Source organism: Triturus cristatus, chromosome 12 (genome assembly GCF_964204655.1).
Source record: "Triturus cristatus chromosome 12, aTriCri1.1, whole genome shotgun sequence".
Lineage (NCBI taxonomy): Eukaryota > Metazoa > Chordata > Amphibia > Caudata > Salamandridae > Triturus > Triturus cristatus.
The window spans coordinates 607,429,301-607,456,668 of NC_140595.1; the positions used below are offsets into that span (position 1 = coordinate 607,429,301).

The window sequence follows — 27,368 nt, forward strand, 5'->3', positions numbered from 1 at the left end:
GTCAGAGGACTCTTCTGAACTTAACAGACTAAGCAGTATACGGGCTGTGAGCATCCTTTTTGACATTAGGGTCAAATTCTGTTTGACTGGCCTGCTGGGTTTACATAAAAAACATTGAGGTGCACTTGGAAGACAAATCTTTGATCTACGAGTTTTAATTACAACACTGGGGCACACTTGAAAAGATGGAGCAGGGTGCGGAGACAATTCTTGTGCATCCACCATCTATTTGCTAGAAAGCCCTACTTTTGTTCCACCAGACGTCTATGTCTGGGTTTATTGGAGTACAGTGGCTGCTTCAAACTGGGTTTAAGATTTTGATGTGGGAGTTTTTTTTAGGATTACCATAGTACACTACCCACAAAGAACTCTTCAGCCCTTAGAGCCTATATTTGATGTGGCCAAAAACGCTACACTTTTGCATTTTTTAGATGGGAGTGTTGTCCCCCAGGAACCTTAAACCCGTTGGTTAGGATGTGCTCGAGTCATTCCACACACTAGCTCATGCCAGGCATATTCAATAGACTGAAACAGCGGTCTGTGACCCGAGAAGATTCCTGAAGGACTGAACCTGCTCCCTCCAATATCCAGAGCAAAGATGCAGACTCCAAGGGTCATAGAGCAGACCTTCTGTTCTAGCTACTGGGATACAACAAGCTTTTTCGTGCAGCTGACAAGTGGCAACTGGACTCCATCGTAGGACTCTGCCCGAGTCTTTAAGTGCCTCCCATAAGGTCCTGGGGGACTTCAGAAGTATACACCTGTGGTGGATTGAGACTTAACGGACTAAGCTCAGAAGGTAAAATGTTCGACAAGAAGGATCCTAGGTGGACTTTCTGATCTGTGCTTCATCGCAGTTAGCGGCAAAATGCGCCCATGTCCCAGCCTAACAACCTCTGACTTTAGTTTGCGCTTCTTGGCGATACTCCTACTTAAAGGTTTAAGAATTCATCTCTGGTTTCCCTTACTGGATTTTTAGAATTTAGGAGTCATTTGACTTAATTGGATTCCATTTTACTAATTGTTTGGGATGTTTTCTTTATTATTTTGACTATTATTTTGGTACTGCATAAATACTTTACCTACTGCCCTAAATCTAGATGGTCTGCTCGGTGTTATAGTTACCGGGTTAAGCTCAGGTTAATTTTGTGAATTTGAGGGTTCACTTCAACAAGGGCTATGATTATTCCTTGAGGTGTGTAGTCTCTAACCCCAAATAATCCAATTTATTACATCTGGCTAAAAATGTAATGATTTATTAAGGAAGGCTTGAAACAATGCCTCGCTCCATTAGTGTTTTTATACACTTAAAGCTTATCAGCTACATAGACTACGAAGTATTTTTATACGAGCTTGTAAACTGTAAGCAAACAAAACATTTAGTTCAAAAAGACTGAAAACATTCTGTATTTCAGGTTACAGACCACCATTTAGCACATCTACCGGTTAATAGGGAAGATGGACTCCGTCTGTTGCCAGATCTATGCGATAGATAAGATAATCTAAACGGTACTCAATAAACACATCATTACCTGGCGTCGCCATCTCAGCTACAGAACCCTTGAAGACCGATTCCGTGAACACTGGGCGGTTGTCATTCTGATCAGTCACCGTGATGATGATTTCCAAAGGTTCCTCGGCAGGCATCCCATTCTCAGAGACTGCATGAGAGTTCAGCTGCAGAGAACACACCAAGAGCAAACTAACGTATGTATATAGCACCCAAAGGGAAGGACTTGGATTGTGAAGTAATCCATGCCTTTTTAACCCAATCCAATTGCAGTAAAATATTTAAGGCAGCAAGAGAGCTCAAAAGAGAAATGAACATGAACTGAACGGAAAAAACAGCCTGAGATGTATGCAGAAAGGACACGTGAGCAAGGTTTATAAAGCAAAGGATGGATCGCAAACGAGTATGGAGTTATGATTAAAGAAGCCAGGTTTGGCATCATTTATGGCACCAAGCCAGAAGTCCAGGGTTTAAAATATAACATTTGCAATATACTTCCGTCATTAACACAAGTTATGTTTGCTCAAGCAAATAAACATGCCAGCACACTGGATAGGGAGACTTTTCAACTTACACCTACAGACCGCTTCATCTTAAAACAAGATGAAGTAAATCAATAGATCTAGCCTTGGCAAATCCGTGTTTATGCAAACATACAATACACATTAGAAAGGTAATAGAAAAATAAAATTGCTGCAGTCAAAAGCGGTTATGCACGTTAGCAAAAAAAAAGGCACTTTTCCAAAAATACATTAAAACAAGCATTGAAAATGCAATAGGTCTCGCCTTTGATTAAGAAAGCCATTTGCTTTGCTAATGGTATTGTATAGTAAAGCAAATGGCTTTAACTTAAAAAGGCGAGACCTATTGCATTTTTAATGCTCAATATGTTTGGCCTCTGGTTTGCTGCGGTCCTGCCTGCCAGCGGGTGTGTGCAAAGCACAGCCATGTTTGTAGATCCGCATATCTGCACTGCAGACCAGATAACTGCAAGCCTGTGAGAGCAGAGCTATCCATTTTAAAACTTCATGTTGATATCAATATGAAAATGGATGACCATCTGCATCCAATTTCCAAACATATGGAAATGCTACTCCGACCCAAATTCTGCGAGGTGTTATTTCTTTTATTGCAGTCCCGTTAAGCACGAATGGAGTGGACACGCTGGACTCTTCAACATGGAAATAAGCATAAGCGGTTCCGTTTGGAAGGAAAAGGGTGGCTTCCGTTTTTCTTCATGTTTGGATTGCTTGTAAATCCATTTTAGACTGAAGTACGGCAGTGAAGTGAGAATGCTTGTGTGTTTAAGACATTTCCTTTGTTGGATTCAAGGAGGGGCCCGACGGAGGGAGGGAAAGCGAAAGCACGCCGCCATGCACCCGTGTGTGCACATCTCTACGCTAATTAATGTAAACAAAGATGGCGTCGGGCGGTCCACATGTGCGTGCATTTTTTTGTCCCTCCGTACGCATGCACATCTTGAATGGATTACAAAAATCCCTCGCATGGCAAGAGCAGCGCTGCGCGCTGCTAATGCCAGGCGAGACCTAAAAAAGTGTTAAGTGAAAGGTTGGTCGACCAGCCCTGGTACTTAATTGGATAACTAGGTGACAAAATGGAATTATGCACAGTGTAGAGAGCCAATGGCTGAAGTAGGCTGACCAGCTGCCCCATGCAGCAGGTGGGTGAAAGGAAAATGTGAACAAATCCATAAATTAAGACGGCAGACTGAAAGCTCCTCTGTCCATCTACTGGTACGCATTTTTTTTTTTTTTAAATATACATTTAGCGGACATCCGGACCTAAAGAGACATTGAGCAAGTGCATTTAGGGCACAGACAAAGAGGTAGAGTTCACTTGGTGTTAAAATGCTGATAAACTGTATTATCACTAGAGTATCCCAAAAGGGTAAACAAGATACTAACTTATTCTGAGTAGTATTAAATACTATCTGTAGTTCTCCTGCTGCTCTACAGAATCCAAACAGTAACTAGCTTAAGTATATAAGCTACCATTTTCTAACCCCAATTTGTGATTCCACAGCATTAGCCTCTTCCATAGGCTAATGCCGATGCTGGCATCTCAGCTGGATATTCTACCAGCACACCACAGAAGAACGAATAGTTTACCGGTCGGTGTAGTTTTGCAGCTTGAAGATCTTTCTGGTTTCACTATGCTGTGCATTATTCCGCGATCTGGTGGTTGGGTCCTGATTCGTAGTCTTTTTTTGTAGCCCAGGTGGGCGTCAACGTCCCACCATTTGGTGCACCTCTCATGTCGTAGTCGTGCTTCCTGCGGAAGTCCCACCATCTTCGGGTTCTTTTTTCCCTTTTTATTTAACCCTAGGCACTCTTAATTTTCCTTTTCCAATTTCCTTTAGTATTCCAATTATTCTGTTCTTCCTTGTCCTTCCACCTCTTTCTCCATCCTCATCTTCCTGGCGGGGGTGGGTTCGCTACTGAATCCAGAAAGCTCAAGCTGCAAAACTACTCAGACAGGTAAGAAACTATTAGTTTTGCAGCGTGAATCTTTCTGGATTCACTATGCTGTGCATAGACTTTGTAGCGGTTTGTTATCTTTGTGGCGGCTGGGTGGTAGATGAGTGTTGGCTGTTGAATATGTATTGAAGCACCTTCTGTCCTACTTGTGCTTCCGTGTTCATCTGAATGTCCACGCAATAGTGCTTAGTGAACGTGTGCACTGAAGCCCATGTTGCCGCCAGGCATATGACTTGAATGGGCGTATTTGCCAGAAAGGCAATAGTTGCTCCCTTCTTCCTTGTGGAGTGGGCTCGTGGCCCATCAGATAGCTCCTGCCCTGCCTGTTTGTGGCAGAATTGTATTGTCAGTGCAAACCATCATGCAATGGTGGCTTTTGTCACGGGTCTACCCAGGAAACTGGTTGCTAAGGAGACAAAGAGCTGCTTGGTCTTCCTGTGCTCTTTGGTCCTCAATGTAGTGCATCACTGCCCTTCTAGCGTCTAGAGTGTGCAGCGCCCTTTCTGCGCTTGTCGTGGGGTTTTGAAAAACTCGGTATCTGAATTGTCTGGTTCATATGGAATGCCGACATCACCTTAGGCATGAAGTGTGGGTCTGTTCTTAGAACCACCCTATCCTGGTGTATCTGGATGTAGGGCTCTTGCAGTGTCAGTGCTTGCAGCTCGCTCACTCTGCGCAGCGAGGTTATCGCTACCAGGAAGGCGGTTTTCATTGTCAGCATTTGCAGCGTGGCCTTGTGGATGGGCTCAAACAGCGCCTTCATGAGCTCGGTTAGGACCACGTTGAGGTTCCATGCCGGCGGCGGCATCCTCTACGGTGGCGCAATTATTTGCCCCCTCCAGGAACCTCTACTACCTGTGATGTAAAGAGACTTCCTCCTCTCTCCCCTCGTGTGCAAGCTACGATTGCCGCTAGGTGCACCCTTAGGGAGGATGAGCATAGATTACTTTTTAGTAGGTGTGAGATATCTAAGCACCGTTGACTGTTGTCATTTTATTCAGTAGTTTATTTCTGCTGCACCATATTGTGAACCTTTTCCATTTCTCCCCATAGCATTTGTGTTGTAGGTCTCCTTGCCTCCCGCAGCACTCGCATAGTGCTTGGAGGTAGGTTCAGGTGCGCAAACTCCAAGTCTTCAGGAGCCATGCCGCCAGGCTGAGGCTCTCTGGTTCTGGGTGCAGGACCTCTCCGTTCTGCATGGAGAGCAGGTCCTTTCTTGTGAATTTGTGAGGAGTGCCTTGTGCCATTTCCACTATGAGAGAACCAGGTCTGCCTTGCCCACTGCGGTGCTACTAGGATCAGTGTCATGTTGCTGGTTCTGCACTTGTCGAGCACCCTGTGTAACAGCGGTATCTGTGGAAAAGCGTAGGCAAATGTCTTTGACCAACTTATCCATAGGGCATTCCCTTGCGATTGCTGTTCTGGTTGTCTGGATGCGAAGTTGGCATTTTGCATTCAGGCGTGTTGCAAACGGGTCTATTGTCGGTGTTCCCCACCTTTGGAATAGCCTCTGCGTTTCCTGTCCATTGAGCTCCCACTCGTGGGATGCCGATGTCTGTCTGCTGAGCCAGTCTGCCTCCACATTGTCCTTCCCTGGTAGGTGTATGGCCAGCAGGTCTATCTTGAGTGGGATGGCCCATTTCCAAATCTCCTGTGCCAGAGAGGAAAGGGGGAACGATTGTGTCCCTCCCTGCTCGTTGATATAGAACATGGTAGTAGTATTGTCCGTCTGTAACACTTTCTGGTTGTATAGCGGTTTCTGGAAGGCCTTCAGGGCTAGCAGGACAGTCTTCAATTCCAGGTAATTGATGTGTCTGACCGCATCTGCCGGAGCCCACAGACCCCTCACCCTGAGTTTGTTCATGTGTGCTCCCCATCCCATTTGTGATGCGTCCGTGGTAATGGTCACAGTTGGTTTTGGTGGTTTCAAGGTCTTTCCTGTAGTTAAGTTCTCCCTGTTCCACCATGTTATCTCCTCCTGCACTGCATGCATAAAAAGCACTAGATCCTCCCAACTACCGCTTGCTTGTGACCATTGCTGTTGCAGCCATTCTTGGAATGGTCTCATGTGAAGCCGCACATTGGGGACTAGGTGGATGCATGATGCCATCATCCCCATTATCTTGGTCACCGTTCTCACTGTCAGAACTCGCCCCTTCTGGTAGAGACGCGTCTGGTTCAGCAGGGCTATTGTTCTTCTGTCGCTGGGCATCACCGTTCCGTCTATGGTGTTGATCTTCGCCCCCAGGAAGATCTTCACCTGTTTTGGTTCTATCGATGACTTCCCCCAGTGTATCGAGAACCCCAGGTTTGTTAGTGTTCTTGTCACCAGTTCTGCGTGCTCCTCGCGAGTGCTTGCTTTGACCAGCCAGTCATCTAGGTAAGGATACACATTAATCCCTTCGTAGGTACGCTGCTGCAAGGCATTTTGAGAAAACCCTTGGGGCTGACTTTAGGCCGAATGCCAGGGTTGTAAGCTGATAATGATCCTGGTTGATGTTGAACCTTAACAGGTTGTGTAGCCTGTTCATTGGGATGTGCAGGTAGGCGTCCTTGAGATCCACGGTGGACATGAAGTCTCCGCCTCGCATTTGGGGTAGCACTTCTTGTAGTGATGTCATCTTGAATTTTTGCGTCTTTATGAATTGGTTTAGGAACCTTAGGTCCAGGATGGGTCTTAGTGATTCGTCCACCTTTGGTACAAGGAAGTAGTTGGAGTACACTCCCTTGTTCCTTTCTCTGCATGGCACTGGTTCTATGGCCCTCTTTTTCAGTAGTTTAAGTGTCTCCTCCCTGAGCTGAGCAAGCTCTTGACCCGAGCCTTGTCTTTGGTTTCTTGTTTGGAGGCCTTTTCTCTAACTCTATGCAGTATCCGTGCTGTATGATGTTGAGAACCCATTTGTCTGAGGTGATTTGTTGCCATTGTTGTAGGTAGAGGCTCAGCCTTCCGCCCACCAGTGTTGCATGTTCGTAGGCGCTTGTTTTGTGTAACCCTCTTTGTGTTCTTACATTGCGCTTCACCCTTCGGTGTATGCTGTGGGTGAGCGTCCTTGTGTGTAGTCACTTAGAGGAGAGTTGGTCTCCCCCTCTCCTCCTTTGGCCACGTCCGTTTCCCCTCCCTCGAAAGGACTGGCCTCGAGGCTGGTACTGCCAGTTCTGCTTCTGCTGTCCCTGCTGGCTGTGACTGTCACCCTGCTGGAATGTCTGGTGCGACGCACCCTGCTGGCTTCCTCGCCTTCCGTAGGGTCTCCGATTTGGGGTGCCTCTTCGCATCCCTCTGAATGGCAGGGCCCCCATGGATCTTGGTCTCATTTTCCTTTTTCAGTTGGGTGAGCTTCTCGTCCACAGTTTCCCCGAACAGCGTTTCACCGTTGAAAGGGGTGTTCAGTATGTTATTCTGGACTTCCTGCTTGAATCCAGAAATTCTGAGCCAAGCCGGTCTCCTTTCAGTGATCCCTATGGCCATCAGTCTGCTCGAAGTTTCCGCCCCGTCCAATACAGTCTTGATGCATGAGTTGGCGATATTCTTCCCTTCCTCCACTAGATGGGAAGCCGTTTGACGGTACTCTTCTGGGAGATGCTTGACTAGTTCCCGCATCTCATCCCAGTGCTGGTACTAGTGTCTGTTTAGTAGCGTGTTTGAGTTTGCCATGCGCCATTGCAGTGTCTTTCTACCTACCTTCCAGTGAGGTCCATCCTTCTGCTCTCCTTATCAGGAGGTGGCCCCAAGGTCGCCGGCACATTGGCTCTTTTCCAGGCCGTGGAAGCAATGATGGAATCTGCAGTGACCGATCCCTTGATGTAAGGAGGATCCTGCGAGGAGTGCTTGTACTTTTCCGTTCTGGGTGTGATGGACCGGCATGTTCCTGGGACCTTAAATGCCTCCTTCCCTTGGTTCATCATGCTTTGGGGCATGGGGAGGAACTGGCTCCTCGTCTGGATGGGGAGCAGAGTTGCGAGTAGAAAGTCTGCTTTCGGCTTCTCGTCCAATTTCACACCAAAGGCTGCTGCAGCACTCTTGACGACCATGTTGTATGCCCCGATGTCAGGTGGCGAAGGCCTCGAAGGATACGAACTATACTAGTAAGTATCCCTCTCGACCTATATTACTTTAACTTCACTATTCACTTTTTGTGGGTTCACAAAGAACAAAAATCACCAAAAGTGTATACTGTTTATCTATTATATTTTTTATAAATTATTTTCATTTTTTTGTTTATATACATTCTTCTCGAAGGATACGAGTCCACGGGCTCTTCGGTGTCGATGTCCTGCCATTCCAGCTCCCGACTAGTCGGCGCCGAGCCGTAGAACGACTGCTGATCCTCTTCATAACCGTCTCCTTCATAGTAGGGGCCTTCTTCCTCCTCTTCAGGACCTCTCGACTGCTCTTCGGTGTCGAAATTTCCTTCATTCTAGATCTCAACGACATCCATCGACGTGACTGTTGGGATTTTGAATTGTTTCATTCTTTTGTCGAACTCCTTCCTCTGAAGGATGCTCTCCATCTCCGCCTCGAGCCTTTTTTCTTTTCCATGCTTGAGATGTGCTCGGCGTCGACTGCAGGTCTCTGACGGAGCTTGCGTTGACGCGGCCTTGTCTTTCGTCGCCGAACGTCCCACCTCGTGGGTCTGTTTTGACGAACTCTGCCTCTCGGCGGTCTTCGGCACCTGGGAGTCCTTCTCGAAGGATCCGCTCGGCCTTTTGTCCTTTGAACCACTGGCGGACGTCGAAATTTTCGGCGCCGGTGTTTCCTTCAAGGACTTGGACTCATTTTTCGAGTGTCACCATCCGATTTTCGGGGCCCTTTCAGTGGTTTTGTACTAGACGTGTCTCTTACCTCGTCTGGCGTTTTCTTAATCGGTCTCTGCGACCGTAAAGACATCAGGTCCCTCGGCGATGTTGTCTTCATAGTCTGTGGAGAGGCCCAGATCGTACAGTGACGGGGCCTTACCCTTGCCTTCCATGCTGAAGTTGGCTCTCCTCGGATGTTCTCACCCGGAGAGTCTTCAACGCGAAAGCGGAACAGGCGTTGCAGTCCTTGCTCTCGTGGTCGAACGTCAGGCAAAGGTTGCAGACCGGATGTTGGTCCTTCTGCGCATACTTGTGGTGGCAGTTAGGGCAGAACTTAAATGGTGTCTTGTCCATTGCGCTCAGCCTCCGAGTGCGCATTTTCCTATGTGCGTCAAAGAAATTCGAGGATCCCCCCCCTTCGTCGTTCCGGCTGTAATACCTCTCTGTAGTCTTCTAAAGGTTCTCCTTCAATGAACTCGCGCATTTTCCTTCTTCCTTAGTCTAAAACTCTGGAGCTTCGATGACGATCCAGACCCAACGGCGGAAAAAAGAATCTGAAGATGGCGCCCCAAAGGTGGGACTTCCGCAGGAAGCACGACGACGTCACGAGAGGTGCACCAAATGGTGGGACGTCAACGCCCACCTGGGCTACGGAAAAAAAAAAAAAACTACTACGAATCCGGACCCAACCACCAGATCGCGGAAAAAATGCACAGCATAGTGAATCCAGAAGGATTCATGCTGCAAAACTAGTGCTGCTCTCCTGTTGACTTATTCCATCGCACAACATTGTGGATCAATGTAACACATGGTGTAACAAATCCAATATTTCTCTCGTTGCCAAGCTGGTTTTGCAAGGAATTTATTTACTGTATTCTAAACCCTGTCCATTTCCATTCATTGGGGCATTCGTCAATCCAAACCCAGTAGGGAAAAGGAGTTGCTCAAAAAGGTTAAAAACCATTGGAAAATGAGGGAATTGGTTTAGCACAGCCAAGCACAATATTGCTGAATTCCAGCTTCTAAGGGAAGAATCTACCTACAGATTGAGCAATTCTAATGCACCTGACATACAGGAACACACATTCCATAAAGTGACAAAGCGGACGCAGATCAACACTCGATTTCAAGTAACAAGCAAGCAGCACGATTCCTCGCCAATGGGCACCAGGTCGAGTGCAAGAGAGAAGGTTTCAGACAAAAGGATTTTGGGGGTGTGGGAAATTACAACAAGCACTGGGTAACAGGACTTAAGGGAGGATCAAGCTTCAGCGGGAGAAATAAATGGCCCAAGGCAAAACCATTTGAAAGCACACCCAGCAACAGCACATTGGGGCAAGGAGGTAACCTGCAGCAGAAATAGGTTTATGGTCATCTCCCTCTGCACAGAGCAAGTTATTGAGTCTCACCACATATTGATCCTTCTTTTCGCGGTCCAAAGGTCTGGTTACGGACAACCAACCGGTGTTCCTCTCACAAGTGAAAAATCCCTCAGGTGGCTGGTCTGCTCCTTCCCCAGTAATGCTGTAGAAGACCTTTGTTTCTTTATCCAGGCTGGATTTGATCTAAAGATTACACATAGTATAGAAACCAATTAACTGCTGGAAAACCATTTTGCAAGAAAGCATGTAAAAGATGCTGTGGCAAAGGACAAACAAAAGTAGAACCAGCCCCTGAAAGGAAGGGTTCAATTATCTTCATACGAGGCAGTAGGAGGAATAAAAGCATAAAACCATTTCACACCTGAAGTTAAACATTCAGAAGGACTATTTGTTTCCTTGCTACCTGCACAAATGCAATCACTCTAGAATAGAATACTCCACCAGTATTACTCGGTGTCTCCTGTGATCCAATAGGTTTCACATTTGAAAGAGCTGGCAGCCAATCGGTTGGCTTTGACAGATGGGCCAAAAAAGGTATTAAATCTAGGGGGGAGGGGGGGGGGGGGGGGGGGGTTGGCTTCATCTTTGCAATTTTAATTGAATTCTCCAAGACTGCGCATTCCCATCTTGGAGCGCTAAATTTAAAAAAAACTTGAGGTATCTGTTGGCTCCAGAGTGCGCACTTTCGGTAAATCAACTCCAAGGACAGGAGAGTTGCGGTGCCGAGAAAGATATATCTATCTTGGGAGAAGAGGGATCATAGGGGCAGCTACTCAACATTACTGTGCAGCAGACAGCCATAGTAAGCTGGGACAGAAGGGAGATCAATGGTGGAGGGTATGCATAGTAGCGATGTGAGTGGGGAAACAGCACATAAGGGAGGGAGACAGCAAGAACACATGCACTCCCATGGAGAGCACAAAGAAAGGAAAAAAAAAATCATTTCCTGATGCGAGCTGTGGAAGGTACAAGTTATGCTGTCAAGAGGATGACAATGCAGCTATAGCTCAGGAGAGGAATGAACACAAGAGGGAGGAAAGCCATCAAATATGAAGCAGGCAAATGAGATGGACAAGAAAGCCACCTGATCACAAGAAAAGGGCTGCCATGAAGACAACGCCAAATATGGAGATTGCGCACAACAGGCCTTCAAACAAACAGCTAAAGCTGCGATGGCAAGATCTAAAAAATTCTTGAAGACAGTCGTTAAGCGCCATTAAAATGAGGACATAGTTCACGAAAGAGTATTCACAATGAGCAAAGGCAGTACTGCAGGTGTATGACTGGAGGACTCGAGCATTCATTTTATATAAACAATATTAAAATAAGCCTGTTGCAAAGGACCACAACAAATTTGATTCATGCTCATTAAAGCCATGACAAACTGAGGACACCAATCAAGCTATTCTGCTATTCTCACTCAACGCAAGAACATTGTACACAAGCTCAGACTTGTGTAGTACGTCCTTGATATCTTGTAGAGTCAATCCAATGTTTAGCCCCTTAGCTTTTGAGTGATCATAATACAGATTCCTCAACATTAGTGTGTTGAATAACTTTATACTTTCTCCCGATGCATAAAATAGGTATCTGCAGGGACCAAAAACAGTTGGACAACTTCCCTGGAAAAGCTGAAATCTACTATCCCCATTAAAGTGCTAGTTATGGGGCACACTGCTCTACTGCGCCTCTATTAAAACGCTTCTTACCTGTACAAGTCTTTTTGGATATGTTCCCATCTCGTTTTCAGGGATGCGGATAGGAGGGATGACCCAGTCTCGCTTCTTTCTGTTTAGTCCGGGTTGTGCCACCGGGAACATGATCACTGGCAACGCCCGCTTTTCTTGATCAGAATGCGCCTGAAAGGAAAAGAACTGCTTATGTGTACTGCAAATGCACCATCTAGTCCAATCACCAACAGTAGAAAATTTCCAAATCAGCCAACATTGCTTAGTCGGCAAGCGCCTCCTGCCTCCCCCTCCCCATATGAAATGTTTTAAACCCTCTGGCAAAAGAGAACATCTTTGGTGTTCCATACATGGGTAGAGGTTTCCTACCAAATTTACCTTGGATGAAAAGGGATATTCAGACAACTTACAAGCCCAACAATGCAACAGAGCATTGTTGATTGCTCAAGCCTATGACAAAGTACCACAAAGTAAGAGTTTCATGGGCTCAATTCATCAAAATAGGTTGAAAAAAAATTAAACATGCTGTCTTCTGACTGGTTGTCATTTATGCAGTGGTTATTTATCCTGGTTACTAATTGAATGTTGTATAGCCCTTGGGTAACTATGGTCACTCAGTGCTTCAAGGATGAGGTTACAAAAGCAGGAAGCATAATCAGCCGGGACAAAAAGCAAATAAGATCAGAATATAAGCAGGCCAAAAGACTGTTGGAAGGTATGGGTCTTTAGTCATTTAAGTTAAGGAAGCCTCTGCAACCAATATATTTGCATCTTGCCGGGTGAACAGACCGATTTAGGAAGCAAACTTACTTTCAGTGTGAGTTAGGTAAAAAGTCTCCAACGTAGGAACCACTTAAAGAAAGTTACTCGACTGCTTGCAACGACCATGCAGACCACAAGAGCTTTGGTTACAAGCTACTCTACAGGCAAGAACGTTTCTCTAAAGTAGGGCTGCTGGTGCGGAGGGGGAGGGGGTCGGACGGTCCGTTGTCACAGAACTGCTCAGTAGATTAGAATAGCAGAACACCAGAATGGTCAAATCCAAGTGTGCTCATCTTAAGAAAAATAGCCAAATAAATCATCTTAAGGTCCCTTTATGGAGGTTAAGTTTTATGTTCCACTTAAACATCCTGCACACAAAACGCATCTGATTTCCAACAATTATGGGTAGTCTTTAAACCTGCGCTATTCAAATACCCAAAATTACTCAAGGCAGTAGCTACAAAAAAAAGCCAAGTTATGTTGGTGGTGGGTTTATAGCAGCCGTCTTGAATATGTAAAGTATCCAAATTGTCAACAGCACTAAGGACCTGAGCCCCCAATCACTTATTCAAGTACAGATTACCCACCTTAACTAATTCAAAAACCTGCCCCCAACTCGGTTTTTCCTTCTTCTGCCTCAACATTACTACTTGAGAAGATGGTGTGGACTTCTGGACTAGCTGCAGAATCTGGATACCTGTGCTCCAAAATCTTGGTTCCCCTCTTCCCCCCACACTGTGATAGTCAAGCCCGATTCATCACTCTGGGTCTAAATCAACTGCTCCATCAAAGAAACAGGAGCACTGACAAATGAGCTACATGCCAAGAAAGGGCCCCTGCTAATCCTTCTGACCACTAGAACGGCCCTGCGAGTGGAAGGCGAGAAATCCTGGATCCATGCTGTGCACTGCCGCAAGATCCCCAGCATCACTCAAACTGATCCTACCTTGTCCACCTACAAGGAAGTTCTAACGTGCGACCCCTGTGTGTGGTCTCCGAGAACCAGTCATGCCCGATTCATCACTCTGGATCTTAGTCAACCGCTCCATCAAAGAAACAGGAGCACAGACAAATGAGCTACATGCCAAGATTGGGTGTCGCATCAATGGCAGAAGGCACCATTGGCATCCTTCCACAATTTTGATAGCGGGTTCGGCAGTTTCCATTATTCTAGTACAAGGGGGTCTTGTCATTCTACTGAACACTCAATCAAGGCCTTTCCTTCACATTATATCACAAGGTCTATCCAGGGCATTTCCTGTCTTGACAGTAATACATTACTGCAGTTCAGTCTTTGCATGTGTAAAAAAAAAAAAAATTCAGCTCAACATTATAGATCAAAGTCAAACTACAGGGACACACCACAATTCACCAGAAACTTCTGCTACAATTGTTTTGCGGCTCTGTAAGTGCTAAGACTATGGCACACAAATCTGTCTGGACAACGCTATTCATATCATCCCCGTCTCAACTACTGCTAGACCAGCACCGCATACACAGCAGAAAAGGTAATCACCCGGATCTACTTCCAGAGTAGGCCACACCTTTGGCGATCTTGAGGTACAGTCTGGAGGCCACGGTGTCCTCCTCCATACCTGCACAAAGCCCAACCTCCCAGGTAGTAGGCTGGGAGACACAGCTTAAGAGTCCAGGGATTAGCTAGAAAGGAGTCCAGTATCGTTACACCAACTTCTCAGATATCACAGCAGGACAGTCAAACTGGTGTCTCGAGCAACAGGGTCCTTGTCGGGCTGCAGCAGTTTCAAGCATTTGGGTTACTTCCACGGGGGTTCAAACAACTCAGGTAATTAAAAAGTTTAGGAGCTCAGACACAATTCGATTAGCAAGCGTTGGGACGAATTCTTTGGGTTAACCCATCAAGGGGCCTGTGAGGTTCATGCGGCAAATTTCCCAAGTCGGTGGAAGAAAAGCTGCTACACAGCCTGGTAGGGCACCTCCTACAATTCACCCCCATCTAAAAGATGTATTTAGTTTAGGTATCTGAAATTGTGCTACCAAGAGGCACATACAGTGTGAACATATGCAGACAACAGCAAGTTACTTTTAGCATTGCAGTTTAGCTTAGAACCTTGCACAGATCGGCTAAAAAAAAAAAAATATATATATATCTCCAAATGCACCTTGACGAAGCAGGCACCCTTCCAAGCGGGTCGGGGCTTCTTGGCGTCGTCACCGCCTCCATATTCCATACGCAAACCATACCGCAATTGCAGCAAGTAGAAGCCCACCATTCGGAGAAGTAAGTCAAATGTAGCTTTAATTTTCAAGGACAGCAGTCACAGAATGCAGCATTACGCGTTTCGAGCGTACAACGCTCTTAATCATATGCAGTCCAGAGGCTCAGCTGTTCCCACCTTAAGTATGCTGAGGTAGTGAACAGCGAGGGGGGACCACACACACCTTCGGTTTTAAAGTAACCATCAATGTTAATGTTTTGTTTGAGTACACGCACTTTGGCAATCAGAGTACATATAGTAGCTGAACTCCCATATTTATTGCATCGTGCAATTATTTCAACACAGAGTTCAAACTTTGCATCTCCATTGTCAGTTGGATAGCACTGACAATGGAGATGCAAAGTTTGAACTCTGTGTTGAAATAATTGCACGATGCAATAAATATGGGAGTTCAGCTACTATATGTACTCTGATTGCCAAAGTGCGTGTACTCAAACAAAACATTAACATTGATGAAGGTTACTTTAAAACCGAAGGTGTGTGTGGTCCCCCCTCGCTGTTCACTACCTCAGCATACTTCAGGTGGGAACAGCTGAGCCTCTGGACTGCATATGATTAAGAGCGTTGTACGCTCGAAACGCGTAATGCTGCATTCTGTGACTGCTGTCCTTGAAAATTAAAGCTACATTTGACTTACTTCTCCGAATGGTGGGCTTCTACTTGCTGCAATTGCGGTATGGTTTGCGTATGGAATATGGAGGCGGTGACGACGCCAAGAAGCCCCGACCCGCTTGGAAGGGTGCCTGCTTCGTCAAGGTGCATTTGGATTTATTAGTGAAAGGCACCCGCCGGCTGCATCTACTATGGCCCAGGATGGATGGTTCCTGCGGTGCTACCACCGAAATGGGAGGCTCCGCCACTGAATCGAGGGAAGGACCGCTGGTCCTGAAACCATGGAACATTTTGGGTTGCAGCCAGGGTTTGTGGAGGGTGACCTCCGCACTTAGGAGAAACAAAAAGGCAAAAAGAAAGGACACCAGCGAAGCAAGACACTGACTGAATGGTACCTGCTATGAGGCTGAGCGCTCGTGGAATGAACGGAGGAAGGATTGTTACCATCAAGGGAACTATTCCCTACAAGTAAGAAGGATATGGAAACTTTTTCCTTTCAAATAGATTAACAACTTTTCCTCAGTTATCCAAGACTTTAACATCTTAAATGTCGCAATTTAGGGGAAGGCCACACCGTGACTTGAACACCAAGATGAAGCATCATGGGTAATGGAGTCCGATTACGGATAGCACTGACAATGGAGATGCAAAGTTTGAACTCTGTGTTGAAATAATTGCACGATGCAATAAATATGGGAGTTCAGCTACTATATGTACTCTGATTGCCAAAGTGCGTGTACTCAAACAAAACATTAACATTGATGAAGGTTACTTTAAAACCGAAGGTGTGTGTGGTCCCCCCTCGCTGTTCACTACCTCAGCATACTTAAGGTGGGAACAGCTGAGCCCCTGGACTGCATATGATTAAGAGCGTTGTACGCTCGAAACGCGTAATGCTGCATTCTGTGACTGCTGTCCTTGAAAATTAAAGCTACATTTGACTTACTTCTCCGAATGGTGGGCTTCTACTTGCTGCAATTGCGGTATGGTTTGCGTATGGAATATGGAGGCGGTGACGACGCCAAGAAGCCCCGACCCGCTTGGAAGGGTGCCTGCTTCGTCAAGGTGCATTTGGATTTATTAGTGAAAGGCACCCGCCGGCTGCATCTACTATGGCCCAGGATGGATGGTTCCTGCGGTGCTACCACCGAAATGGGAGGCTCCGCCACTGAATCGAGGGAAGGACCGCTGGTCCTGAAACCACGGAACATTTTGGGTTGCAGCCAGGGTTTGTGGAGGGTGACCTCCGCACTTAGGAGAAACAAAAGTCAAAAAGAAAGGACACCAGCGAAGCAAGACACTGACTGAATGGTACCTGCTATGAGGCTGAGCGCTCGTGGAATGAACGGAGGAAGGATTGTTACCATCAAGGGAACTATTCCCTACAAGTAAGAAGGATATGGAAACTTTTTCCTTTCAAATAGATTAACAACTTTTCCTCAGTTATCCAAGACTTTAACATCTTAAATGTCGCAATTTAGGGGAAGGCCACACCGTGACTTGAACACCAAGATGAAGCATCATGGGTAATGGAGTCCGATTACGGATAGCACTGACAATGGAGATGCAAAGTTTGAACTCTGTGTTGAAATAATTGCACGATGCAATAAATATGGGAGTTCAGCTACTATATGTACTCTGATTGCCAAAGTGCGTGTACTCAAACAAAACATTAACATTGATGAAGGTTACTTTAAAACCGAAGGTGTGTGGTCCCCCCTCGCTGTTCACTACCTCAGCATACTTAAGGTGGGAACAGCTGAGCCTCTGGACTGCATATGATTAAGAGCGTTGTACGCTCGAAACGCGTAATGCTGCATTCTGTGACTGCTGTCCTTGAAAATTAAAGCTACATTTGACTTACTTCTCCGAATGGTGGGCTTCTACTTGCTGCAATTGCGGTATGGAATATATATATATATATATATATATATATATATATATATATATATATATATATATATATATATATATATATATATATATATATATATATATATATATATATATATATATATATATATATTACCTACTGGCGGTCGCCAGTAGGTAGTTATAGTTAGGACCCCTTTTCCATAGGAAATCCGCAACATTCTATTTTGAATAACTTTGGCGCCGGTCGATGAATCCTCGCGAATTTCTCAAAATAGGTGTGGCGCTACGCTCCGCTCCGCTCCTACCCTGAAAGTCTCGGGGGGATTCATCAAGCGGGGGCTGAGATAAAAGGGGGGTCCCAAAACGCGTTTTTCCCATGCATTTTTCCATAGGACCTTTAGACAGAGCTACAGCCCGAACGGCTGAACAGAATTACTAGAAATTTGGCAGAGAGGTAGTCCCTATGTCAAGGAAGTGCCTTTTGTAGGTTTAGTGTAAATCTGTTCAGTAGATTCTGAGAAAATAGCCTTTAAATCAATATATATATCTGAGCCCGCTTACGGTACGCTTACCGTACGCTTACTGTACGCGTACGGTGGCGTGCGCGATTCTGATTGGCTCTTAGATCTTAGTAAACATTCGAATCGGCCGAAACCAGGAAGCGGCGTCCGCCATTTTGTCTCTCGCACTGAGTGTTATTTATCAAACATGATGCCCAAAAACATGTTACGGGGCTGTTTTGACAACTCCCTCCCACATAGTCATGTTGAGGGAGTCCCCAAACATCCCCCAAGAGCAAAAACGGTTTTATTTTTTTTTCGGCAATTTTGCAGAGTACGCTTACCGTGCGCTTACCGTAAGCGTACGGCAAATAATAGAAATAAAAAAAACACTATCCACATTGACCCCACCCCCTGTGCTTTTGGTGGCCGAAGGCCACCAAATGTACAGGGCTTATTAAAGTTGATAAAAACCGTGCACGGAACGCACTACGTTAAGTGGGCGCGCACGCCTCGAATGGCGTAAAGTAACTTAGCATTTAAAAAACCGTACAAATTCACTGAAAAAACCATAGGTTTCACACACGTTATAGTTAGGAATTAGCATTTAAAAAACCTTGCAAATTCACTGAAAAAACCATAGGTTTCACACGTTATAGTTAGCGGAAATTTTACTGATAAAAAAACCAATGAAATTGCCCCGTTATAGTTAGTGCTGGCAACTATAACTCACGCGACCGCAATCTTCTGCTGATGACATGTGTCTTTATAAAAAAAAATATTTGTAATATATGTATAGCTAAAAATGTATGGAAGAAGACATGGGCAAATAAGTGTCTAAATACAGTATTAGCATCAGCAGAGGATTGCGGTCGCGTGAGTTATAGTTGCCAGCACTAACTATAACGGGGCAATTTCATTGGTTTTTTATCAGTAAAATTTCCGCTAACTATAACATGTGTGAAACCTATGGTTTTTTCAGTGAATATATATATATATATATATGAGTCAAGTGCCTTTACTTTCATAAACAAAATATAACCTTGACTCAAGGGGTCCCAAATTTCACTGGACCCTCAGCACCTACACCTAGCTCCAAAGTGTGACAGGGTGATTCACAAAAACTCATAGCAGAATATCTAAAAATGTAGGCGCTTTACAAAGAGCGAATGAGCATGGAGGCAAAGAAGGCTGAAGCCATACTACAGACACCTGGATGAGAGGAGGAAAGGGGTGGAAACCTCGCACGGATGATCTTACCCGTCTGTGCTCATGCCTGTGCTGTACGATGACCGACGTAGAGTAATTCATTCTTTTCACATCCCAGCCATGTACAGTAAATCGCAGCTCGTGTCCGTGTAATCGCACACGGCGCTTTACCGTGATGGTTCCATCCTTCCGCGCGTGGAAGCGAGAGTCTCCCGCACTGAAGAGTCCAAGGTTCCTTTCAGGGCAGTCTATGAAGGTCACTGTGTATTAAGGAAAACAAGGATCGGTTTAATGCAAGAGATTAAAAAACAATGCAGAACTACAAGCATTTTGGGCTAACAAGCACATTGGCGAGGAAAATGATATAGGTCAAAAGATCGATCTTTTCAAAACACTTGTTGACCGTTCCATAAGAAACATAGGTTTAACGGCTTTCAAATCTCTGGAATTCTTCCAGTGGGAGAGAGATCCTTGGCCTCATACAAAACCAGGGAGGATGCTGGGGCGCGAGTGCCGCGAGGAAGGATGCAGGGGCGCACGTGCCACGAGGACGAGACCGGACTAGGCGAGTGCAGGAACTAGACTTACCTGCTCATTGACACATCCTTCAATAGAAACACGTTCTACTTTCTCCTAAAACGTACAAAGTCAACAAACTACCTGAGCTGAATTTTAAACTGCACGAATGTGCAGTTTAAACATGTCAAATCAGGCGTGCAAGTAAACTCACAGCTGGAAAGTCAACCCTTAACCTTTCAAGGTCTCAGATGGACACAGAGGCACTCCCTGCTTCGGCAAACATTTTTTTTCGAAGCTATAAACTTACGAAAAATATGTCCTATTGACTGCTAAGAGGAAAAGGCGGTTTAAACCAAGGTACCCGCTACGGACGCAAGAGAGGAAGATTTTAATCTCGACTGAACAGCCAAAGAGTGAGCGGGCGTGCGAGTGAGGAGTGCTGCGAGACAGGCCATCTTCCAGTACCGAAAACCTCTTTTTACACCAATAAAGATGCCACAGCTGGCATCAATGATGCAACAGGGGCTCAATGAAACAGATTGCTATATTTTACAACCCAAACTATTGGGTTTTATTTTCCAGGTGCATTAGGGCACTTGGCACATGCTATGCCTTAGATGCAACAAAGACTAACCATAAACTAAAAATATGAACAAAGCTGGCGGCTCAACAAAAGTGAGGCAACTCTGGCTGCTGCACAGTGCCAAGACCATGACAGAGGGAGCGGGAGAGGAAGAGAGCCCGGTGAATCCGAAGTCATGGGCAAGGGAAGCAATGAACAAAGAGGGTCACAGTGATCTTCGCCCATTTAACACTTGCAGCTCAATGCTGATGAATGGCCATGAATAATGCCGGCCGTATACAAGTGGTTGGTTGTCTTGATGGCGATACCCACCTCTCTCCCCTTAGCCTCAATCACAGCCACAAACCTCACCGGTTAGGATCCAGAGCACCCATCTTCTCTAGGACCTGCTCACATGTCTGAGAATGCTGGAGCCCTAACAAACCAAATGTGACGCCGCCCAACCCCCAACACCCCCATCCTAAGGCTTCCACTCCCAGCCTAACTTCTGCAGATACACATTCAAGCACCCATAACTCTTGATGGTTTTAACTCGAACTCAGGTATAATAGGGTGCCCTACGGCATTGGGAAGTCCGATTGTCAGAGGGCCTTCAACCTGCCTCACCAGCTCCTTTTTTTTTTTTAACTGCAGCTCTCCATGCAGCTCAGGTCTGCCAAGTCCACAACAAACTACTCGCCCACAGAGCTTCCAGGAAGCTTTGCTACCCCCAGCCACTGTCCAGCCAGGTCAAGCAGTGGTCCAAATGCCACATCAATGATGCCAGACTCACCCGTAGGATAGGGCGGGAGAGCACAGCACACATTGGTAGAAGACCGATAAGAGGGGGCCCAAACATCACCACACATACCAGTGGGTCCACTGGTATTCAGTGCAGCCATGTTCACTCCCACTAAAAAGAGAACCCACTCTACTAGAGTACCTGGTTTGGAAAAAGCCTGTAGGTCTCAAAAGCCTGAAGAAAAAAAGAAAAATTCATCTGGGAGTGTCCTTGCTCTCAATTCAGGCCTACCTTCAACACACAAGTCCTGTAGTTTGCATTAAAAAAAACTAGGCAGAAAGCGACGCCCCCCAAATACCTACACATTACAGTGAAAGGACCAGCACTTCAGTGAGGTGTGACGGACGGACACAAATGATATCGGTTCTCTTCTAGGTTTAACATTATGTAGCAGCATACAGAACTAGGGTTCACAATGTATTTACATTATAAAAAGCGGTGGAACTATTCAATGTTATCAATACAATCCGTGCTTTGCTTACTTGTTGGTACAGATCTATGACCTGCATGTGTTTTGAGCTCCCCATTGGTGAACGCTTCACGTCCTAGTACACTGCGACGTCTGAAAGAGGGGCCTGTTGCCCGAGTATTCACCCAGGTTTTTTTTTTTTTAACTAAAAGTCTCTCAAGGAATGAAAGATGCGTTTTTTTCCCCCCAACCAGGGCCACAGAGCACTTCCAGGTCCCTCCGCTGGGCTTGGAGTCTGCTTGCCCCAAGTCCTGGCCATCAGGGAAGGAGTGAAAGCAGAATAGAAGGGAATGTGGAAGGGCTATTAAAAGCTTAACAGGTCACGTCTATGTATATGAGGTGGCAGGTTCAAGGGAGGTGACCTGGGCTAGACAAGGGGAGGCCAGAGGAGCAGACACTGTCCATGCCACACACATGCCTTTATCCTGGGCACCGACCTCCAGCGTGGGCTCGCTGTAGACAACCAGGCTATTTATGGAAACAAAAACACTTGAAAAATGTACTGATCGATCTGAAGCAAATCTATTTTCCGTGGGAGGGAGAAGGATGTAGACCAGAATAAATTACACATCTGGGTATAGCAGTCCTAAAATAAGAGAAACCAGGCAACGCTTCCTTCTTATCCTACGGAAAGACCAATGCCACGTTACAGCATATCTGCTTTTACCCTGAGAGCAGCGTCATCGAAGGTTAGTCAAGGTTCATGGTCCAGAAATCGCACTTCATCTACAGAAAGGGGTGCTGGAAGTAGGTGGGTCCCCCATATAATTTCAACCGCTCCAACAGTCCAAAATGGAACGGTTCAGCTCATTCAACCAGCAAAACACTGGTGGTTACACCGTACACGCTAGCCCTCTGCGCAGATATTCATTTCAGCCTTGAAGGAGTGACAGAGCACCAGGGAGATGAAGGATTAAATCCGGGGGAGACTTGAGGCTGCCCCTGTATGGGTTTGGAACCACACACTAAGCATGAAGAAAGGGCTTGATGCTTTGATCTCAGAGGAAACAAACTATTCAATGTGCTAACAACCTGCAGTACATCCGCTGTGGCTTCAAGTGACCCGCGAGGGCAAAGTGGCGCGAGAAGGGAGACTGTGGGGCTAGAACCCAAGATGGTCTTCTGGCAGGCAGACGGGGCACCTTGCTTTCCATTTCAGAAAGATCTAGAGGGACAGAAAGGCAAAGCCAGCGGCCTCCCTAGGGGCCAGCTGCGGTGGTGTGACCTGTCCAAGGCGTTCTCGGTTGTTCCCACCACAACTAGATACCCCTTTGTGTGCAGGACTAGGATGCCCCGGACTGGTCAAGCTTTTTGGGCCCTTCTGTGAATGAGCCACAAGCCTTGAAAAACGTACAATCAAACTCCAAGGCCACTCGCCATACTCTTGTTCCCAATCTCTATGGGACTAGATGCGCGTCTCAGCAGACAACACACTCGTCTACCAGCTTTGGCGACACTTTAAAGTCCCCTGCGATGACAGCTGAAGTACTCCAAGAGTGTGTGCCCAAGTTCATTTGCCACACACCAATACAGACTTTGCAAAAAGCAAGAGGACATGGACTCCCTCGGTGCTGCATGAAAGTGCCGGCACACTACACACATGGTTCATCTTTGTATTCTCATGTGCTTACTTAGGAGGAGCTGGACAGCTTGCATGAGACGTTCTGAAAGCTAACATACATCAAACATAGATTACATTTCACTGCATTAATCAAGCAATGTTAAGTTTTAACACTGCGAGGCTGTACTGAATTTGAACTGATGGTTGCAGGTGGCACCCACGTAACGGTCGAAGTGGGCAAGATCTGAGGGGCACGACGTGCCCATACTTTTTTTTGGTTTGTTTTTAATTTGAGAAAAACAGTTCCAAGTTTTTGTGAAAAGACAAAACCGTCCCCGGACGGTTAATTTAGAGTCAACAAAAAGGTAGGGAGTCGTTCTCCTGTGCTGTGAAACTAAGGGAGGGGGGTTGGGGGGGGGGGGGGGGGACCGATAGACAAGCCTTCTTGCAAGGATGCCAGCTTCCGTGAAAGAAACTTCAAGCGAGCTTGGAAGCCGGTGTTGTCTTTAATTGATGGAATCACTTGAAGCTTCCCGATGACACACATCTTTGAGGAGTATTGCGAGGGAGTTACCAGCCCAGCAGTGAAGTGTGTGCTTATAAAGGCTGTAAGAAAAAGAAAAAAAAAAAAACAACGTTTGCACCACGTACAGTCTTGGGTATTACTTTTTAGCTAAAACCTTTGTGCATTTTATAGCAGCCTATATTATACCATGTATAATGAAAGTTTAAAATAACGACTTGGATATTCAGTGCCTTTTTTCACAGTTTGGGACCTCGAAGCACTAAACATACACAAGTCACTATTCTACACTGCACCAACCAGGATTTAATTTTGTGGCTCCGTTTAAAGACAGACCTCTGCAGTGCAGAAAATAAAAGTTGCCTAATGTGCGATAGTGCGTGTCCTGATAATTTTAGCCACGCCTTCAACCCCGCCCACACGCTCATTAACCCGCCTTCATTGCGCACAGCATCACAGTTCATGTACTTTTATTCCATACACTTCGACTGCTGGGCCCACGGCACCATTTGGGGGACAAACATTTTTTCGTCATCAGACTGACCCAGAATAAAAAACAGAAAAGGTGGAAGAGGAAGACTGATAAACAGTGACAAAGAAAGCAGGGAGGATTAAAACCTTCAAGAGTTAGATTAAGAGAGCATTTTGGATGAAGTAGGATGCACGCGGTTGAAGTGAAGACTATACGGCTTTGGTATTCGGCAACCCAGACAGACATGTGCAGCGGCAGCCTCCCGAGGAAGACTCGGGCCCCAGTGCTTAGGCCTATACCCAGTAGGCATTGCTGCTTGCATTCCCTCTATGCAGACACGTTCAAAGGCTGCCTGGGTCCGAGTGCCGACCCCACACCAGGACTGCTGGAGACCCGCTAAGAGTGACCCGCCTGTAGAGCAGTCCCTGGCATTCACCCAGCTGGCAGCAGTATCTGGGTCAGTGGCTTCACTGGACAGCAGGCAGCGCTGGGTATAAAGAGTGTCTGGCTGCCTGCCTAAGAGCTACCTAGAGGCCTCCGAGAACTTGCCTGAAACTCCCTTCAACACAAGCACATGGGTTTGCAGTATAAACCAGCTTCAATCAACACAAAGTGCAAGGTATGAGAATGGGTTTTATTCCTAGTGTTGGGTGAAGGGAGAGGCAGAGAATGATCTTGCTTGCCACATGGCTTTGTAATTAGAGTGCCGGAAACATGACTACTGCCGATTCATCAGAACCATCACTTTGAGGGCGTATCTATTTCACAGAAAGCCACATTTGAACTATTTCATCACGGGTTCAATGCGATGTGTGTATACTCTAGAAAAGACAAGGGGGACCATAAGAAGTGTCCATGACCTCATCACTCAAAGCAGCTGGAGGCCAGGGTTTGAGGTCACAGTAAGCGGGAAGGATGACTCTTACCGAGTGGGATGATCAGGCGGATTCAGACCCTGAACTGAGGTGGAATCCAGAGACTCGCCCTCACTGGCCAAAGAGGAAGAGGCGCGACCAAGGATTGCCCTCACAGGCCAGACTGCCTCTGAAGATTAGTATCTCAAGGGTTCGCGTTTGACCAGCGAAGCATCATTTCTCCAAAACCCACAGAGGAAATCACAGCAGCCTGGAGGGCTTTACATCACTTTGATCACGGGTGATTCAGAAGACGTCAGACTGGCCCACGCGTCCACCAGGAAGATGCTGAACATATCCCTACACACATGTCTGGCAGCGCCCCAAGTCCAGCTAACACTGAACACACGCCCCAGCATCCCTGCCTGGAAGGCTGCACCACAGGCAGGCTTCTTGAATCCATGCCCATCAGCAGCGCCAATTAAGGCTCGTTTCCAAGAGCATGGCTCACCTTGGCCAGGAGCTCTGGAATGTATCGTCATTAGCAGCCAAGTTTGATAGGCCTCGCTCCCGTTAATAAGGTTAACCTTGAAGATTTACGAGGATGCACATTCCAAGAACCAGCAGCCATAACAAGGGGAAGGCACCAGCAGAGCGAAAACATCCAAAATTAACTGGCAAACTACACAGGCAAACACGCGGCTCCATGAGCACAGCAGAGCTTTTACTGAATATCAAGTGAAGCCATTTTAACTCCAGGCCATGTGGATCTTACAAGGTTTGCAGGTCCTCGCTTCCTAAAAATATTCCACAGCTCTTTTCGTTCAAGATTTGGACCACTTACATTTGGGTACTTTAAACAAGACAATGGTTTCAGGGTCCAGATTTCTAAGCTTCAGTATGTTTTCCCGCCCTCTGGTCAGAATATGGACACCTGTAGTTTATTAGCTCACACAGCCTGTGGGGATCCTCTAGATTTGCCATTAAAAGGGCAGAGCCATAGAAATTATGCAATAGGAGAGGACCAAATTATGTGTCCTGGTTGAATAAATTATGTGGCAAGAAAAGTAGAATTATACAATGTAATACAGTACATTTTATGATCGTATTACTTCATAATTGTAAATTATTTCAAATTTGACGGCGCAAAGGTTACCTCATTACAACCAGGTTATCATCCACATGCAGTAATCAACAGAAAGACGACCAGTCAACCTTTGCACAGGACCCTTCCCTCTACACTGATTTTAGTACCTTGATTTGTTTGAGCTGAATACCATTTTTTTGTCAAAATCTGCAATGTGTGACAAATGCATTATGTGGCAAATCTAGAATTACGCAAAAACCAAACAAAAACCCTAGCTGCAGAAATGCAAAAATCCAGTGGCCCTGGTCTCAGACACCCATTTCGAGCCAACACGATCGGCTCACAGTAAACTAGGATAAACCGAAGAAAAATTGCCATCGGAGCACTTCTGAACAGTGTTCAACGATGGGAGAACGACTGGTCACACCCAGAGTCTGAAACTGTTCCAGTCGAGATCTAAGGAGACCAGAAGCTTGCACCATTGTGGAATCTTAATAAACAATACTTTGAGATATTCCCATCGAGGAACCCTGCACAGCAGCACTTTCCTCCAGTCCAGGGCACATCGGCTAGTTTTAGGTGTCTAATTTTAAATGGTACTTACTCCGGGTAATGGAATGATCCAAGAAGAAAACCGAGGCCCATCCATGTGTCCAACAATATAAGGAAGAAGTGATGAAGACATGGACAGAACTAGACTGCCTGGTCCACATCTTACAACAGTCTACAATGTGGACTTTACTCACTTCAAAATTTAAAACAAGATTGATAGAATTTGATCTGGTTGTGAAAGTGCAGGAAAGGCACTTATAGGTTGGAAAATAGAAACCGGTTGACTGGTAAGAGAATAAAACAGTCTCTTGATCAGCTCATATTTAAAGTAGTATTTACTGTAAAGATAGGAGAGCAACTTGCTGTGGAACGGTTTTTGAATACATACATACACACACCAGCTCCACACTTCGATATTTCTTTTCATGCATGTGAATTGTACGGTCAGGTCTCGGTTTGGAACTGCTATGCGACTGGATGAATATTCAATCAATCTACGACTTGCTCTATTAGATGTCGGACATTAAAAAATGGAACGCGACCGGTCAAACAAGTATGACGAGTCCACAACAGATGAGCTCTCCTGTGCAGCCGGAACTCAAGTTTTCTTCGGATGTCGGGGCGGAATAAGCCTGCTTACCTGATGACCACTAGAAGAAAAGATGTGTGCGCCGAAGGTCTTGTAGGATAAGCACAGTGTAGAGAAAAGAACAAGGGAACCCGTTTTGGTAGCCTAGGGACCTCGGGTAATAACTTATTTTAAAGAACAAAGGTCCTTGGCATAAGAGGAGATAATTCGAATGTTTCAACATAGACTACAATGAGCACTATGGAGGTTCTTCCAATGTCCAGCCGGACAGAGGAATATTTATTCAAGTA

General features: G+C 45.9%; 1 protein-coding gene across 1 annotated transcript in view; it reads right to left on the minus strand.

Moving 5' to 3' along the window:
• The window catches only part of LOC146776372 (B-cadherin-like), a 234,340-nt gene that overhangs the window by 142,019 nt on the left and 64,953 nt on the right, over positions 1-27,368 (minus strand). Inside the window, exons 3-6 of the mRNA XM_085639278.1 lie at positions 19,140-19,348; positions 11,894-12,043; positions 10,212-10,367; positions 1,533-1,677 (exon numbers count right to left, since the gene is read on the minus strand). Coding sequence (XP_085495404.1) covers positions 1,533-1,677; positions 10,212-10,367; positions 11,894-12,043; positions 19,140-19,348 — 660 coding nt within the window. The remainder of the gene's footprint in view (positions 1-1,532; positions 1,678-10,211; positions 10,368-11,893; positions 12,044-19,139; positions 19,349-27,368) is intronic.